Here is a 19,239-nt window from a genome sequence, read left to right on the forward strand (position 1 = left end):
AGATAGAAGAACAAACATACAGTGGTTTTGTCAGTTTTGTATTTATTTTATTTTACATTACACACAAATTCAATAGTGACACACTCATTTCCATTGTTGTAAATAGGTAAGAGCCCTGGTGACTTGGCAGCATCATACATTCCACATCTTCCAATTGATGGCACCTAAAGGAGCATTTATCCATGTCGGTGTTAAGAGCGCAATTGTATGAGTGTGTGTTTCTACATCAGGAGAAGATGACCCACTTTTCCACCGTCGATTCTTTTTTAAGTTGTTAACCTGCGCTTGGAGCCAGAGCCTGTCTGCCTGTCCACTCATTAGGAGAGAAGAGTGGGAAGGAGGGTGAGTGTAGTCATGGAAGGACAATGTAGTTAGATCAGCACACAGAAAGGGCTCTTTCATTGGTGTTTAAAAGTATTAAGTGTACCTGTTATTGTACTGTAATGTGTGTCTCATAAAGGAAAACAACACTTCCTACATGTGAATGAGTAAAATGCAGTCAGGCAATAAAAGCGACATGATGCTTAAGGTTATGCAATCAGTGTTTAACCTTACAAATGACAACGTATAGCCTCGTGCAAACAATGATACAATCTTCCATTGACCTATGTAGAAAACTCTATAACACAATAGGACTTCCAGCTAGCTGTCGTGGAGCTGCACCACTTCCTGTTAGCCTGAGCAGGGTGTAAACCGCTGAAACCGACTGCATCCTCAACCTTACAGCCACATGCAGCCACTCTCCCCCCTCTAGCCTTCCTCTTTTCTCTCTGGCTCCAAAGATTTGTTTGCATCGCTTAACTTGACACACTTCTGTGACTTTGTGTGACTGCACTCTTCCCATCAGGCTGTTTAGTGACTCATTCATGACATTTGACTTTGAACTGTATGTGCACGGCCTACAGTTTTGTTTTTCTTGCAATTTGTTCCTGCTTTTTCTGTGAATCATTGCCATACTTGACATCCCTCCTCCCACTTAAAGCAAGTGGCAAAGTAAATTTGTGTTGAGAGTGGTTGCTTGAGAATTAAGAGAGGAATTTCTGGTAGAACAAAGTGATGTCAGGTATTGATAGCAGTAAGGGTGGAGCTCTCAGCGCCCGAGGCTACACAGTGTTCTTGCAGGATGTGTTTCAGGAAACACTCATAAAATTCTTCAGTCTTGTTAATCACTTGATTCACTTCCATTATCTATTTGGTGCTTGAGTCGAGGTGTGTTGACATCTCATAGCCACTGCTAAAGAAATTCTTCTTTTGCTAATTAAAAAAAACAAATAAATAAGGCCACGGCTGGAATTTCATCACTTTTTATTCACTGTTTTATATTATGGAACAGCAGCCCCAGGAAATCTCAGAATTCTTGATTGTGTTTTTCACCCTAATGATTTCATTGAAGGAGCAACGGTGTGAGATGAAAGACATATTGTGGAAGTTGAGACAAGTAGTGTGTCTGTTTATAATTAGGCATGTGATATTTACTAGTTTCCCTCCAGTGGTGGGAAGCTGCACGTGGCTGATAAGAGCAGTTCATTCACAGCCTGCTGTTCTCTGATGCTCTTCCTCGCCGTGTGAGGTGCTTTACGGTATAAGCACATCTTCACAAAGCCCAGACACTGACTGTGTTTGTTTACTCACCAACACACACCTCAGTTTCCATATTTACTTTCCTTTTTTTTCTTCCTGTTTTTTTTTTTTTTTTTTTTTTTACATATAATTGTGTCCGCATACTTTTGCACCAATGTGTATTTCCCTGCTTACTTGTACATGCCTTTGAGTGCAACTGTGCATATTTACTACACAATGTGTGTGACTCAGTGGATACTGGGTGTGTGTGTGTGATTATATGTAGGATCATTGGGAGTGTTGTAACAGTTCTCTGATACAGATATGGAAGGCCGTGACCCCAGGCTTAACACTGCAAGCAGGACCGGCTGACTCACAAAGTATCTGACGCAGATACTGAATCTCACTGAATTTCATATCCCAGCGAGGACGTAGGTCAAATCTATAGGTCAATGCCATAACCCCCTATCATAACAAATGTACCCAAAGCAAACCTGTAGTGCTGTGTAACTGAAGTGGTCTGGTATGTCACTTGACACACTGGTGTCACAGGATATACAAAAATACCTCATCAAGTAGAGCTGCAGTGGTTAGTCTATGGAAAGAAAAGTTATTTTGATGGTTCCTTTTTCTGCCTTTCTCTTTTTTATATCATTGTAAACTAAATATCTTTGGACTGTTGGTCAGACTAAAGTGGCCACTATTTTAAAGGCCATTTTTCAAATTTTTTGATTAATTGAGAAAATAATCGGCAGGTTCGTCGATAATGAAAATATTTGTTAATGGCAGCCCTAATGTCAAGAGACTTTGGAGGTATGGGGTGGAGTTCATGTCAGGGTACGCTTCTTCTTTTTTGTTACTTCTCAGAGGGAGTGTTTTAGGGTGTAACTTCATTATGAGATTATAAATACATTTGGGGGAAATGTTAAAGACCACTCATTCCTTTTCTAAATAAATTTGGAAATATGCAAATTATATGAGCTTTGCATTCTTGTGCTTGTCCTTTGTAGACTCATTGTATAACAGCACACAAATTGAGAATTGAGTATATGACCATTTAAAGGTGCTATAAATACTCTGCTAAGAGATGTTAATAAAGCAGCGAGTCCCAATCAAGCTCAGTTGGACTAGGCATGCCCCACAATACATAAAAAAACGTAATAGACTGTTGTTTTGTTGTATGCGACACGGATATCCCGCATTTCCCACTCGAGCTCCGACATTTTGCACCTTTAGTCAGATTCAGCCGTCATACTGCATTATGTTTGGTGTTCATGCTGATTCTTATAACTCTGCCCCATTTAAAAATGTGTAATTTGAACCCCACAGAAACCAGCACCTGCAGGAGATGTCAGAGTGACTCAGGTAGAGCTACCCTCCCTTCTGGGCTGCAGCATCTCTTTGGCTTGTGACCCACACACATCCCGGGGAGGATGGGATCTGCCCACTCCCTCCATCTCCACCTGTCCTCTGTCTAGCATCCTTCCATCCATCTTTTCCCCCCTCTGTCCTCATGCCTGGTGTACTGCCAGAGGTCATGGATGAAATTCTGTCAAACCAGCTAGATAGGAAAACTGCATTGACTTACCAATGCAATTGAAAAAAAAAAAAAAAAAAAAGATATATATATATATATATTACGGAAAACTAAAAAGCTAATCAAATTAAAAATACACAATATAAAGCATTTGAAGTTAAAGGCTGTTTCAGATTTGGAATATTCTGGTCCGTGTGAGCAGTTAGTTACATTAAAGGCCTGGTTTTGGTTGAGTGTGATTTCTGACACAGAGCTGTCTCTCTGCAGGGCATGTTTGAGTTGTTCTGCCTCTAAGCTGTTGAGACTAAAGCCCATTTGATATGCTCTTCTCTTGGAAGAAGTTGGCGGAACAGAGAGGGGGCAGGATGGGGGATATCATTGACTGCTTAAATGGCTTCCATTACACTTCTGCAAAAAGCATGACTTTTTCTTTATTTCAAAGGATTTTATATCCCCTCCATATTTGTCTTTTGCATAATATTTTGCACCCACACAGCAAAGACCTACCTGCCAGTGTTTTACAGACCTCTGCCGATGATATCTATTATAAATTGCTTCTTTGTTATCATCCCACACATTGTCTCAGAAGGCTTCTATGTCTAGTGCTGCAGTGTTCATGCTCAGAAAGTGTAATTTTTCATGTAGTATTTCCTCCTTTGTCTGTGTTGTTATCAACAAAATGACAGAAGAGTTGCATGCACAGTATTACATGTCTATTTCAAAGCCTGGGGGTATCCAGCATTGGTGATCAGAATTTGGCATGACAGCCAGATTTGTGGTCATTTCAGGACCAGAGGTTATGTGAGCATGTACAGTATAAGGGCAGGAATCTGCAATTCATCTGAAGATTGATCTAATATATTTAGACTGATTAAGCATAATTAGCACAATGCTCTTGCAGAATATGACACAAACTTCTATACAGGCATTTATGTAAACCAACCTAGTTAGCTATATTACTGAGCCTCCAAGTTTATACTTTGAGCATGCACAGTAACATCCCAGGGTCACGGTGAATATAGTAGTTCATGCAGCTACATGAAATGATCTTCTTTTGCCGCTCAGTTTTACAAAACCTCCGTGCCATTCATTGTCACCAAACTTTGCTTTCACATGTAACATCTCCTTTAAGAGAGGTTTCTTGGATGTAGCACCTTAAACATGAATTTAATGATGCAAAAAAACAGCTAAGCGCTTCAGCTGTTACATGAAACCATACTGTATATCAGTAACATATTGCTGATACCATATCAATATCGTGATATAGCGCAGGGTCATTCTTCAGAGGAACCAGGCTGCACTTCTGCACTTCTGATTTTTAATGGGGTGCAATGGGTAAAAAACAACTAATTAAAATGCCAATGCGTTTGTTTCCCCAAAACAAATTCAGCAAAAGGTGGCACTCTAGACAAGAGCACTGATTAAGGCTTTGAAAACATGAAAACTCATCAGCAGTTTTGTCTGTAAAATATGTAAATAAACACACTTAAATGATCAAGACATGAGCTGATTCTTATTTTATTACCACTTGAGTGTCACCTTTTTCTTGATTGATTTGGGGAAAGAAGTCTTTAACTGCTTTTGAAAAAATCTGTAGTAGCCATTTCGGTGATGCACTTCAGCTGGCATGATGTGCTGCTATTGAGAATGTTTTTTGGGTGACAGTTGTGCTGGTTGACATTGTTGACAAAAAGTAAATAATATATTCATGTTGAAGTTAGCTGGTCGGTCAGTGATGTTTATATATCAATATATAGAATAACATATATTTGCACATGCATGTAGGCCTGTAACAATTATTACATAATCACGGTTTCTTTTTTTTTAACCGCAATAATTGCAAACATTAGCTAAGGTCTTAAGGCGTATGACTGGTAATTGTTGATTTTATTTAGATATGCCAAATTGTAATTATATAAGTGATTATTGGTCGGACTATATATTTTTATTATTATTTCAATTATTAGTTGTTGGCACTTGATCCTATACACGTTCATAGCAACAAAAATGACAAGGCTGGATACAGTTAGAAAAAATGTTTTATGATAATAGAAAGGCGTTGTTGACTTAGGCTGCATACCTGTGTTATTACATTATTATCATTATCAACATTTGGAATTGTTACAGCTCTACATGCATGTAATTTGTCCACATACTGTACATAGATTTTAGATTTAATAGTTTAGTTTAGTTTTTTTCTACATTTTATCATATGTAAGTGATTTTAGGTCACACTTACTTAGAATGTTAGAACGTTTGTGCTGTGTTGGCGGGCCTGTGCAAATTTACCAGCCAAAGGCATGAAAATAGTTTGCTCTAAAACAGGGTTGGACTAAATGTTTTTTTTTCTTTTTTGTCTTTTCAAATATAATCTCAAAATGTCACTGTGCTCCATGCTTGGTGAGCCCTGCTGCCCTTTTAACACAGAGGATGTCATCATGAGTTACAAAATTACTGATGGGGTGCAGGAGAGAATAAAATGAGTTTGCACCCACTGAAATTGCCATTTCAATGTGTGGAGTTCACTTCATTGCTGGCATTTGACATGCACTGGCACAAAATTAGGCCATTTTAGCAAGTTCTTCTCTACTCTGAAGGCCAATTGCTCTGTAAAAGTAAAATTATGCTTCCCTATGTAGTCATATAACACGTTTTGTTCAGTAATTTATACCTGGGAACTGTCTAACACAATGACTCTCTGCTGCTGGCCTCAGCATCTCCATTGTAAGAGTTTGAGTGTTAACTTCCTTGCTGAAGGGCACAGCAGTTCATGTGAAGGCGAGGGTGTCCCAGTCACCTTCCCATCCCAGGTGTTTATCAACATAGTGGGGTCACCATCATCCAGCAAATTGAATTATGTTGGGGTGCACACACTTAAATTGTCATAGAATCAGATAGTCCGCAATCTGTCATGATTCAACTGGCAAATGATATGTTCAAAGACTTTGACCACACACAGATGCTTGCCCACACACTGCACTATCAGAGTTCATAGTAATTAGCATCGGGGTTTCCTTGTAAAAGAGGACTTGCACACCCACTCTGTCATTAGTTAATGGGCCTTGCAGCCTGTTACCAGGGCTTTCCCTCCCTCCCTGCTTCTCCCAGAGGGGCTGAGGTGAGGTGAGAATGAGCCAGGGTTTCTGCTATCAGTCAGCCATACACCATTAAATACAGCCTGAGTGAGGAGGGCCCACATGTCTCTGGGCATTACTCAATTAAAAGCCGCAGCTTCTAAGAAATGGAGCTGTTTGGAGAGGGGCGGCTTGTGCTCTGCTGGTAGAGGACAGAACAAACCACTTGTAGGGAGAGGTCTCTGTGTCCAGGCCCCATTACAGAGAATCCAATGAAAACACCTCAACAACACAGCAGCTTCAGTGTCACTGCAGTCTGTAGACATCAGTCAACCAAAGCAGTAGCTCTGTTTAGATCCATGTATTTAAATGGAAAGTTTGACTTATTGCACACTCATAAGTGCATTTTGATGTATCTGCTTGCAGTTTGAAGGTATGAATGGTGAGATTAGCTAAAATGAACGCAATTACTGGATTTCTTTGGGATCAGCAGCAGCTTCTCGCCAAAGGCAGAGAAATACACCTTTAAACATCTCCACTGAGGGATGGCATGTCTAAGAAAACTATGATGTAATTCCCATGATTAAATAAACACAAATGTTTTGACTAACAAAGAAAAAACTAAATACACAGTGACTGCTAACCTAACTCCTCTTTACAGGCTCCTGCAGTTGTTTCAGACTATATTGTTGGGATTTTAACAACTCCAAACCCTCAGTTCTGGAGATGGTGCCTTTAGCTACAATCTCTCAAGCTTTTTTTACCCAACTGTAAACTGTCGTGTCAACATTTTACCAAGCACTGAAGCACTGGCATTCTGCAGAGCTGCTACTTGATCCTCTGGATATCCAGTGTTTGGGCAAAGCTTGGCTAAACTCACTGTTTAACATTCAATCTGCATGCAGAAACATAAGAAAAACTGATACCGTTTCCCCAAAACTGATCTGATCTGGTACTATTTCATGATGTAAATCAATCTTGTAGTAAAAACTCTCAGGATTTGGTTCAGAGTGATTTGACTTAGCATCGTATATAACTCTTAAGTTCATCTACCTTTTTTACATTCTGCATAGTTTAAATTACATAAATACATTTCTCTGACTGCCGCCGGTTTAGAGGTGAGTGAATAAGGTTTTAACAAAGTGTTGACCTTGGCTCCTCTCCACCAGGTAGCTGGTTGAGCCTTCAGCAGAAAGTGGGTGATTTAAGTACAAGGCTTTAGTGCAAATGAAATAGGAATAAATGGAAAGATGAAAGAGAAGAAACTAGAGAGGTGTAACAAGACAGAGACCTTGCTTTATAGTCTCCTTTGTTCGGATCGTCTGTGCTCTTGGCGTCTGCTCCTCATGATCTCCATTAGCGAAGTTAACAGAACATCTTAATTAATAATAGTGTAGACAGGGCGCCTGGGTAGCTCGACGGTGATTCGACTCCGACGTGCGTTCCTTTGCTGCATGTCATTCCCCCTCTTTCCCCTTTCATGTCTTCAGCTGTCCTATAAAAATAAACGCCTAAAATGTCCAAAAAATAATCTTTAAAAAAACAATAATAGTGTAGACAGATGCATCACAATAGAACTTTTCAACAAAAAATTAAAAATATATATATATATATGACCGAGGAATGTGGGTGTGTACAGTGTGTGAGAAATTCCAAGGAAAGAGATGAAGTGAGAGAAGTATGGTAGCGTAGTTGCGTGCGTGTGATGGTGTTGGCAGGGGCTTTTAACACAGGGGACTTAGGTCATGTACACTGTACTACGCTTGCTAAATATACACGTTGCCCAGAGCCTACCCTCACTCTATTATGAATGACTTCTGGCCTTGGAAGCTTGTTAGATTTGGTGGCTTGTAGCCACACTGATATGATAATGCCCCCCCCCCTCTATTCTCCTTTGCTTCTCTCTTTCTCTCTCTCTCTCTCTCTCAGAGCGACTCCATCACTTGTGCTTGGAGCTGATCTTTAGGTCTAAATGGTGGGTTGCCAGTTGAAGAGACAGTCCCCTCGGTGCAGAGGTGGTGATTTAGTGGGGAGATAAGCTCTCCGTAATGGCAGGGTAGAATAATTCCTCTTTAACTAGGAGGCTTGGCTCTCTCCACCCTCCAGAAGAAAATGTTACTGCTCCTCTGCTTTGTTCTTCATTCCTTTCCTCTCTTTTCTTCCTTCCTTCTCTCTTCTCCTTTTTTTTTTGTTTGTCTTTATAAGTAGCAACTTGTCGGATCAGATATAAATCATTCAGAAAACATGATGCATTGTTAGCTCAAGCAGTTTAGACTTAGTGTATCGTAATGCACAGGTTACAGTTAGCACAACTCACTCACTAACAGGGTTTCAATTTAAAAATCACAAACAGACATTTGTTGTTTGTGGCCTTGTAAATCTTCACAATATAATGCCAATTTCAATGTTACAGACTTTATCAGACTACAAAGATTTTCAAAAGCTCTGCACCTCAAAACCCCAAACCTAGCAAAATCACTTCCAGAAAGCTTGTGTATCTGGGTCTACATGCTAAAAATAGCATCTTAAATTATTTAATTAAGCAGTGAACACACTGTTACCTTTCTTTTGTTTGTTTGTCCGAGACAACAATCAAGAGGCAGTGTGTTTAAAGAAACCAAGCGACTGATCAATTCAAGAACAAAAAAATGATTGGCATTGGGGAAAAAATGAAATAGAATTGGCATATCATTGGCACAATAAGAAGAAAAAAAATCTCTTGTCTTCATAAAGAGGATGACAACGCTGCATGTTTTGATAAGTCCTTAGATATATGTGAGGACATAGAAAGTGTGACAAAGAATGAAGTGGAGGAAGTGGAGGAGAGAGAGAAGATAGCAGTTTCTTACTTCCTACATAGATCCTATCTGCAAACCCAATCACTCCGTCTCTGTCTGCCTCTCATGCTCTAATTTAGCCTCTCCCTTTCTGTGGCAGAAAAACTGTCAGGTCCTTTGTGCTGTGGAGAGATTTCAGTTTATATTACACTGCAGGTAGAGATGATGTGATGTAACTGTTGTGAAATCCACACAGGCAACTAACTATCTAGGTTTATTGAGTTAGGCTGCCCCCTGGAGGCTTTAGCAATAATGTCAGGCTGGATGGCTATGGACGCTCTGGACACCAGCATATGATTCAGTACACTGCTGAGAGACCTGACAGGGTAAATCTTTTCATTTGAGGTTGACATTTAAAAGTGTAAAGATCAAAACAAGAAACTCCAGTTTTGTATGTGATCATTCACACATAGAACCTTAAACATTCACTCAACGCCACATGAATACACAGTGCAGACCCATGTTCACGCAGGCAAGTGTGGTGTGTGTGTGTGTGTGTGTGTGTGTGTGTGTATGTGTGTCTCTGTGCTGAGTGGAGACTAACGCATGTGCATATGTGTGTGTCTGTCTGTTTCCCTTGCAGCCCTGCTGTCGTCGTGGTGCGAGGAGCTGGGTCGTCTCCTCCTGCTGCGTCACCAGAAGAGCAGGCAGAACGAACCGCAGGGAAAAGTCCCCATGCAGCCCAGCATGAACAGCATGAAGCCCGGCCTCACACACAGGTCAGTGGGGAGTCTGCGAGACATCTTCTGTCAGATGAATAAAGACCGTGCTTATCTGACAGTAAACCCAGATTCTCAATTCAGTTCAAGGTTACTGTTTTTCCGTCTTATACCAATGCAATGAAGCTTTTACCTAGGGTCCTAATGTATCCCCAATTAAGAGGAATATCAAGGGCAAAAAACTGTACAGCATAAAATCAGAGAAGACAGCTGTCAATTGGCAGATATGAGTCACTTGCTTTTGAATAAATTAGGTTAATACTGCGGTTTCTGCCCATTTGCTTCTAGTTATTTCCCATTGAATGTGGTACACATCAGATACATCCCATACTTTTAATTACATTTTTATGATTCAAATATTTCTTTTTGATTGAATTTATATTGCACCCGTTGATACTTAAACTGATGCATGCCTGTCTGTGCCATCTGTCAGTTGCCTCTTACTGCAGGCAGTCATCTGAAAGAAGCCAACAGTGAGATAAACTCTCAGTCAGCCTGACTGAAGCCCTTTAATAGCCGCAAGGCAAAATCACAGCGCTACAGACAGCTGACATGTTACTTTTATCTTCAGCAACACAAACTTGTTGTTTTTTTTATTGTGAGGAATAACGTTACACAGCAGGTGAATACAGAGGTTAACACAACACAACGTACATACAATAACAGTCTCTAAAGACACAACAGATTTAGGTGGGGATGGTGTGGTGTCTGTGTACAGTAAACGGGTGCTGTGAGGATGTGTGTGTGTGTGTGTGTGTGTGTGTGTGTGTGTGTGTGTGTGTGTGTGTGTGTGTGTGTGTGTGTGTGTGTGTGTGTGTAGGGAGATGGGAAGATGTAGGTGTCAGGAAAGATGTTGCAAAAGAAAGGGAAGAGAAATGAAAACAAATAGAGGAGAAAGAAAAGGAAAATATATGTCTGCATGCATTATGTTCACAGAGCTTTTTTAATGTAGCCCTTAATGTCCCATTTCTCTGATTTCTTTCATGATAAATTCTCCCAGATTGTACCAAACTAATTTATTAAAGCTAACCAAGGTTGACTTTAGTATATTTAAGAGACAGGATGCAATAGTGAGTTGGACTTCATTAAAGTATAATCTTGAATTGCTTGTGTAAGTCACACGGGTGATTTGGGGTGGAGGCACAAACTGGCAGGGAAGAGAGCTGTGAAGTAATGTTTTTGGAAAACATTGTGTGCTTATGCCTCTCTCTCTCAAAGAAGAAGAAGAAGAAGAAGAAGAAGAAGAAAGCCCGTAGTTAGCCAAGAGTCCTGTTTGCCTCTGCTGAGGATCTTGGGATAATGTTGTGCCTTTATGAGGAAATATTGAACAAGTCGTTCATTCCAAGAGCTAACCTCTGAGCGAAAACAAGCTGCTCTCCAAAAACAGCAGTCCCTTCCCACTCCACTGGCTACTTGCCTCTCTCCATGAGGGTTTAGCTTGTTTATTATATGTAACAGACTGTCATATTTGTTCTAAATCTGAATGTTAAACATTCCAACTGTACTCTCCCTATCCATATCCAAAGATTTTCCAACAACTCAAAGAAATAATTTAATTAAATTTAGTTTTTTCTTTTTTTTTTTTTTTTTTTTTTTTTACTGCTGTGTGTGTGGGTCCTGGTCCTCATCGGCTCATTTGGAGCTTTTTACTCATCTCTCATCTGTGCAGCCATTAGCAGATATCCTGGCTGAAAACGTGTTTTGAAATTGTACCCCAAACATTTTAAATTGCCTCATTTTTTGGCAAGAAGAATTCCCAAATTATTCACATTTCTGGACGGATATGCAACACTGTTGGTTTTCTATTGGCTCTTTTCTTGGCCGATCGAAACTTCAAGTGACATCAGGCACATGTTTGTGTTTTGATCTACTTTCCAGTGATGGATCCTTTCCCTACGACTCTGTCCCCTGGCAACAAAACTCCAACCAGCCCCCTGGGTCATTGTCTGTGGTTACAACAGTGTGGGGCGTGACCAATACGTCACAGAGTCAGGTATGTCCATGCATGAACAACATCCAGTCTGTAATTACAGTATATAAGTTCTGACACACGATCAATGCTGGACTCAGACGGTTTGTCTGCTTTTTTTTTACAAACCTAATGGATATTTTATCTTTCTGTATTTGTTAAATCCAGGTGCTGGGTAACCCAATGGTGAATAGCAATAACCACATGAATCCTGGAGGTAACCCTATGGGATCGGGTCTGTCTGCCAGTGCAGCAGGGCTCAACTCACCCCAGTTCAATGCTCAGCAGCAACAGTTTCCAAACAAAGGAGGCTCCAACCAACCATACATGCAGCAGAGCGTGTACGGCAGGCCTGGCTACCCTGGAGGTCCTGGGGGATACAGCGGGAGGTAAGAGACTGGATATGACTATCTTTGGAAAAAAAAAAATAATCAAGCAATACAACTTACCATAATGAATAAAACACGCGTTCTGTGTTTTTTTGGTTTACAGTTATTCTGGAGGCCCAAACCCTTCTCAAGGAGGTATGGGATTAACCTCCCACACACGTCCTCCTGGTGACTTCACTCAGCCAGCCGCCGCTGCTGCAGCTGCTGCTGTTGCTGCCGCTGCTGCTACGGCAACGGCCACGGCAACGGCCACGGTGGCAGCGCTGCAGGAAACCCAGAATAAAGATATGAACCAGTATGGACAGGTATAGTACAGCACACACGTGCTAACAGATGTTAACAGCTGTAACCACCAAATAGGCTGTAATATACAAATACAGTATACACAGAAAATTATTATCCAACCACCTGCTGGAGACCCAAAATAATGACATTAAACACTGAAACCTCCTGTTTTGCCTCCAGATGTGTTCTTCGTTCCAAATGGGCCCTGCGCAGGCCTACAATAGCCAGTTCATGAACCAGCCAGGCCCACGAGGCCCCCCTGGAGGTATGAATCCAGCCAGCATGGGATCAGCCATTAACAACTCCAATATGAGTGGGCCTCCCATGGGCATGAACCAGCCTCGCACCCCAGGCATGGTGCCTTTTGGAGCTCATGGCCAAAGGATGCCTCAGCAAGGGTATCCCGGAGGACCTCGACAGGGCATGCCCATGCAGGGGATGAAGAGGCCATATCCTGGGGAGGTGAGTGGAAAGAGCTGCTGATTAAAACAAACTGGACATTATGGGCTCTATTTTGGGGCAGGCCCAAAGCCAACACTAGGGCAAACACATTTTCACAAGTTTGGTAATTTCCTGGCACAATACAAACAGGACAAAAATCTCTAAACCCTATTTAGCATTTGGCACGATATGAGTAATATTCAATTTTTTCCCATTGGATAAATGGGGACTCCTATTTTTCAAATAGACTAATTGTCTAATAAATTGTAATGTTTTAAAGACATAAATATGCAAAGGAGGAGAAGAACAAATGTTTTATGAATTAGCCTGTATTAAATACAGTAAATAACCAGCCGCACCAACAGTGGTTTGCGCCTGGACATTTTGCTTGTATTTTGCATTTGCGCCCTCTTTAAGGAAATGAAAACCCTAAAAAATCTGTCCAATGTATTTTCCTTTAACTTTCTTTGTCCAGGCAAGTTACGGGGGTCAGCAGTACGGGCCGAACAGTCAGTTCCCACCACATCAGGGGCAGTATCCCACATCAAACACCTCCAGGCCGCTGCCATCTCCTAACTACCCCGGCCAGAGGATGCCAGGGCAGCAGGGCCAAGGACAGTACCCACCTGGCATGCCCATGGGCCAGTACTACAAGGTCTGTTACGACACACCATTCATCATCTATCCTTTTTCTACAACAACTTACTCCTACTCAGGGTCAGAAGGGGGCTGGAGCCCAGCATGCATTGTGCAAAAGGCAGGGACAAACAGATCACTTGTCATATTTATAGCACATATTTTTGAACTAACTACATGGTGTATGCCTAGTGTAAAAAGGAAAAATATCAAATAATCATTGCTCTTTGTTACCTCTACAGCAAGAGCCCTTCAATGGTCAGAACACAAACTTCTCTGGCAGCGGATACTCCTATGGCCAAGGCAATGGGGTATGTTTCAGTAAGACCACTGTGCTAAATCTGACCCATATATGTGAGATTAGTTACACAGATGTTTTCATTATTGCATTTTCCTGCCTTTTACAGCCCTCGAGGCCCGTTAACTACCCCCACTCCCCGGTCCCTGGAAACCCCACACCCCCTATGACCCCAGGAAGTAGTATTCCTCCGTACCTGTCGCCAAACCAGGATGTGAAGCCCCCGTTTCCACCCGACATGAAACCAAATATGACAGCACTTCCGCCCCCTCCAAGTGAGTACCGCAGCAGTTCTTAAACAAGTGGTTGCTTATATCCTTGTGCTCTTTTATTTCATCTGGCGCATTGTGTGACTCGGGTTAAAAGTTAACCCCCCTGTTGTTGTTTTTTCCCTCTCCCAGCTAACCCCAATGAGGAGCTGCGGCTGACGTTCCCAGTCAGGGATGGAGTGGTGCTGGAGCCGTTCCGCTTGGAACACAACCTGGCTGTCAGCAACCACGTCTTCCACCTTCGACCCTCCGTCCACCAGACCCTCATGTGGAGGTAGGAACATCACACTAGCCTATGGAGAGATTTCATGTAAACCATTAAAAATACATATTAAATCACACATCTTTAATGTCAGGATTCACAATACACAACCTTGTCACATAGTATAACTTATTCTATTACAGTGAAAGATGTAAAAAAGATGCTCACAAACACACAGAGTCTGTTCTTGTCCGTTGTTTTTCTAAATATTATCGCTAAGAGCTGATTCTCTGGTCCTGTTACCGCTATAGGTCTGATCTGGAGCTCCAGTTTAAGTGCTACCACCATGAAGACAGGCAGATGAACACCAACTGGCCCGCCTCCGTCCAGGTCAGCGTCAACGCCACGCCCCTCACCATCGAGAGGGGAGACAACAAAACCTCCCACAAACCCCTGCACCTGAAGCACGTTTGCCAACCTGGAAGAAACACCATCCAGATTACAGTCACCGCCTGCTGTTGTGTGAGTACACGCTACCAGGACAATGTGTAGCTGCTACCAGTAGCAGAAATTGTATTCTTTCATTCAACGGAAAGATCAGCTGGCATGGTTTTTACACAGATAATTTAGTATATGCGTTGTGCTGAACAGACTTTGTGCTTGATTTTCCGTTCATTTTCATGTTCTCGTGTTGCTGTGCAGTCCCACCTGTTTGTGCTGCAGCTGGTCCACAGGCCATCTGTGCGATCCGTCCTACAGGGGCTCCTGAAGAAAAGACTCCTTCCTGCAGAACACTGCATCACCAAGGGTATGGCTCATTTAGTCTCTTAGTGTAGTTAATATGCATAAGTACATCTTAATTACACATGCCTGCACCTGTTTCTCTTCATGATGTGCTTTAAATAGGTTTTGAAGTACACCTGTAACTGTTTACAAAGTAATACCTTCCATCTGAAACGCTTTCTCTTTTCAGTTAAGAGGAACTTCAGCAGCGTTGCGGCCTCGGCAGGCAGCACTACTCTTAACGGGGAGGACGGTGTGGAGCAGACGGCCATTAAAGTGTCACTGAAATGTCCCATAACCTTCAGACGCATCCAGCTACCTGCACGAGGGCATGACTGCAAACATGTCCAGGTTTGTTCAGATTTGAGGAGGCGTTAAGAGTGAAATGCTCATGTAACGTTTCGTCACACGCTCTGAATTAGAGAAGATTATTCTGATGAGCATGTGTGATGTTGTTCTCCACAGTGCTTTGATCTGGAGTCCTACTTGCAGCTCAACTGTGAGAGGGGGACATGGAGGTGTCCTGTGTGCAAGTAAGTGAAACACTGTTCTTTGAAGTAAAGGATGAGATTAATAACAAGGACTGCCTCTAATGGATTCTATCTAATGTTTTTTACTCCTTTCAGTAAAACGGCATTATTAGAAGGTCTGGAGGTGGACCAGTACATGTGGGGAATCCTCAATGCCATCCAAAAGTATGTCTCTTCTCTTTCTTCTGCTAAATCCACCCCTAACTTTGAATCCATTGTTTCAGAATTAAACAAACACTTTCTACTTTTTTCTTTAATAGTTCAGAGTTTGAGGAGGTCACTATAGACCCTACATGTAGCTGGCGACCTGTTCCCATTAAGTCTGAGCTACACATCAAAGAGGACCCTGATGGACCACTTGCCAAGCGCTTTAAGACCATGAGCCCCAGTCAGATGACCATGCCCAATGTGATGGAGATGATCGCTCAGCTAGGGCCTGGCCCTGGACCTGGCCCTATACTTGGTCCCAGCCCTTACCCCCCACACCCTAGTCAACATCCTGGTGGCAACGGGGGAGATTACCCTGGAGCAGGTAAAGAAAAGCAGCCAGGATCCGACTGCTTAGATAAATAACAGGATAGTCAGCACATTTGGTAGAAAAGTGAGCTGTTTTGCACTTTATAGCAGGAACTACTGATGTGTCTCCAGTGCATTAAACCAAGACACAGCCCCAAGGAGAGTTTTGTGCTGAACCTGTTTTTAAAATATTGTAAGCTCGTTGCACTGATAAATGTTTCATAACGGTAAAAAAGTGGAACGTGTGTATCCCTTTGTAACCACTTTAAAAAGATAACTTATTTGCAACAGTAAGGCTTCATCAAACAAGTCAGCAAGTCCCAAAAGTGTTTTTTTGTTCTTCAAGGCAACAGTTACCACAGCCAAGGGAACTTTGACTTCCCTCACGGGAACTCTTCTGGGGGTGGAGTTGGAGGAGGTCCCCCTATGAATGACTTCATCCATGGCCCCCAGCTCTCCCATCCCCCAGATGGTCCTGGTGGTCTCCTCTCCCAGGACAAGCCCCTTAACCACAGCATGAATGATGCAGTAAGTAGGGTCGACTTCCAGGGCTACTTGCTCTTCCATACCAATAAAGTGTGTTTATGGCAACAGTATATCACTATACAATCTAGTTGTCTTAGTTTAGGATTATGTTTGTTAAGATTGTTAGGTTTTATGTCTCTTATTTATCTACTGCTAAATTATTTTGTCATGTAGCATAATTTGATACCTTAATTTATTGAAGAAAATCTCCAGACAATGTGTGCCATACTGAAAAAAGAGTCTCAGATTTGTTATCTGAACAAGGTGCAGCCTGTGCCTCCGGCCAGCATGTGTGCTCAGTCATGCTCACATGCTCATGTCGCCGTATAATGTTACAGCTGTACATGTCTGCTGATCACAGCTTACATTTAGAAGGCCTGTTGCATATTATTCACGCTGGAACTCATTTCGCTTTTCCTCCTTTCTTCCCACGCATTCCCCCTACTCCCCTCCCCCTTAACACTCTCCGTGTCTTTCTCCTTATTTTTCACTCTCCATCTCTCTCGCTTTCTGTCTCCCTTTCGCACCCGCAGATGTCTCATCCCGATCAGTCCCATAACTCCATGCAGCACAGCTTGCATGCATCGCCCCACTCTGGCAGCCAATCAGGGCCACCCTTACATCACAGTGGGCAGTCAGGGCAGCCCTTGCATCACAGTGGCCAACCATCGCAGCCGCCTCGCCAGTCGCACCCTCAGCCTCAGCCGCAGCCTGGGCAGAACAGTCACCCCCACAGCGATCTGAACTTTAACCCCTCCTCAGATGGGCAGATGGGTCAGGGAGCCCAGGATATGCCTGAACCCTCCCTGGATGTAAGTGTGCCCACTCTGGGCACCCTAAGATACCTCTTAACAGCTAACATTGTCTGCTGCAGCTGCTCTCATTTCTTTGCTGTGTGCTCTGTTTGTGTTTGACTCTCACAGTGCTTTTTTTATGCCTGTTGATGTGTACACTGCCTTCAACAGACACACAGAATGATTTCAAAGTCATCCAGCGTCAGAAAGATAAATATGTTTTCAGGTTATTTAGCCTTGTCACTCATTGTGTCTTTTCTGCCTTTTATCCACAGCTGCTTCCAGAGCTGGCCAACCCAGACGAGATACTATCATACCTGGACCCTCCCGACCTTCCCGCCAACAGCAACGACGACCTTCTCTCCCTCTTCGAGAACAACTAGTCCTTCACCTCCCCTAGAAACCCTCCTGCACCTACAGGAGTCGCGATGTGTTTGACTGTCCGTCCACAGACACCTCACCGACCTCCTACAGATACTTCAATCAGCTTCCTATGCTCACGCACGCACACACATCCACAGTTTATCAACAGACAATGTGTGGCATAGGAGCCGGCTGAAAAGAGGCGCCTGTTTGGGAACGCCAAGGGAGAATGCAGCATCGCAACTTATACCCGCACTCCCTTTTTTTCCTCGTGTAAAGATTCCACGCACCAGTTCCTCCGCCTCTGACTCAAAACACACCATTTACAGCCATGTTGGCGGGCACTAAAGTGATATTATATATATACATATATGATATTTGTGACTTTTTAACTGAAAACTGTGCAGCTATAATCATCATGTGTAAACAACACAGAGGAGACAGGAGCCTTTGTGGGCTCCAGGAAAAGTGTTGTAGCTTTGTTTTTGTTTGTTTTTTATTATAATTTTCCTTTTGTGAAAAAAAAAAAAACATTGTCTTGTAAGAGTGTTTTATCCTATTTGAAATGTGTTCTTCCAAAACCTTGGCACATGCCATGCCCTTTGACCCCCAGACTTCTGTGTGTGTGTGTGTGTGTGTGTGTGTGTGTGTGTGAGAGAGAGAGAGACAGTTGAATAACTGGAACTCATCAAAATCAGAGCACTGAAAGGACGAGCTAAAATGTCCTTGAGTGTCAACAGAGGAAACGAGCGCACATTGTGCAATGTAGTGTGTGTGTGTGTGTGTGTGTGTGTGTGTGTGTGTGTGTGTTGGTGTGTGTGTTTGTGTGTCGGTGTGTGTATATACGTATGTGTGGGTATGTTTACTTGTCCTATTCTGTTTGCCTGCGAGCGTATGTGAAAGACAGCGGGGAGAGAATGTTTGAGACCGAGGAGGGAGGAAAAATATTGAATGAAAGACAGATAAAACAATCCACTCTAAGAGCTGTCTCACTACTTTTTCTCCACCCAGTTTGCAGTGGTTCTTGTGTATTTATTTTAATGTTTTGCTCTTCCTCATCAAATTCAGCACCATTTTGTTCACAAGTGCATGTGTGCCAATAGCTCCAGTTGTCTTTGTCCAGCCTAAACGTGCTTGATCAAATACTTTTCTCTCTTGTCTTTATATTTATAATTTTATTTCATCAGTTTTGTTTTTAATTGTCGTCCTTTTTTATGTGATTTATCTTTGTCCCACATTGAAATTAATCAGATACACATCACCAAAGTTGTCCCATGTTTTTTTTTTGTAAGGGGTTGGTCCTGGATATCATGTTAGTGCAAAGAGCAGGATTTCAACATCCTACAGACATCTACAGAAGTTTTTAAATCACTGTGTTTTATAGAAACATCTATGTGATTGTGCTTTCCTTTTGTCGTTTTGTTACTGTTGAACTGCATCTTTTTGGGAAAAAACATCCTGCATGATCCAACAGTGTTTCCAGAGCTGTTGTATATACCCTTTGTGAATACT

General features: G+C 42.3%; 1 protein-coding gene across 6 annotated transcripts in view; it reads left to right on the top strand.

Moving 5' to 3' along the window:
- The window catches only part of zmiz1a (zinc finger, MIZ-type containing 1a), a 107,187-nt gene extending 88,520 nt beyond the window's left edge, over positions 1-18,667 (top strand). For 3 of the 6 annotated variants that reach the window (XM_028603571.1, XM_028603573.1, XM_028603575.1), the window contains 18 exons: positions 9,592-9,727; positions 11,606-11,720; positions 11,865-12,085; positions 12,189-12,390; positions 12,551-12,832; positions 13,287-13,466; positions 13,690-13,758; positions 13,855-14,020; positions 14,147-14,288; positions 14,528-14,738; positions 14,919-15,024; positions 15,190-15,350; positions 15,465-15,532; positions 15,626-15,694; positions 15,790-16,061; positions 16,392-16,573; positions 17,104-17,382; positions 17,640-18,667. In XM_028603571.1, the coding sequence (XP_028459372.1) occupies positions 9,592-9,727; positions 11,606-11,720; positions 11,865-12,085; positions 12,189-12,390; positions 12,551-12,832; positions 13,287-13,466; positions 13,690-13,758; positions 13,855-14,020; positions 14,147-14,288; positions 14,528-14,738; positions 14,919-15,024; positions 15,190-15,350; positions 15,465-15,532; positions 15,626-15,694; positions 15,790-16,061; positions 16,392-16,573; positions 17,104-17,382; positions 17,640-17,747 (2,969 nt within the window). In that variant the 3' untranslated portion in view covers positions 17,748-18,667. Of the gene's footprint in view, positions 1-2,889; positions 2,926-9,591; positions 9,728-11,605; positions 11,721-11,864; positions 12,086-12,188; positions 12,391-12,550; positions 12,833-13,286; positions 13,467-13,689; positions 13,759-13,854; positions 14,021-14,146; positions 14,289-14,527; positions 14,739-14,918; positions 15,025-15,189; positions 15,351-15,464; positions 15,533-15,625; positions 15,695-15,789; positions 16,062-16,391; positions 16,574-17,103; positions 17,383-17,639 lie in introns of all 6 variants that reach the window. The other 3 variants (XM_028603570.1, XM_028603574.1, XM_028603572.1) reach the window with 2 other exon arrangements.
- The last annotated feature ends 572 nt before the right edge of the window (positions 18,668-19,239 follow it).

Source organism: Perca flavescens, chromosome 17 (assembly GCF_004354835.1).
Source record: "Perca flavescens isolate YP-PL-M2 chromosome 17, PFLA_1.0, whole genome shotgun sequence".
Classification (NCBI taxonomy): Eukaryota; Metazoa; Chordata; class Actinopteri; order Perciformes; family Percidae; genus Perca; species Perca flavescens.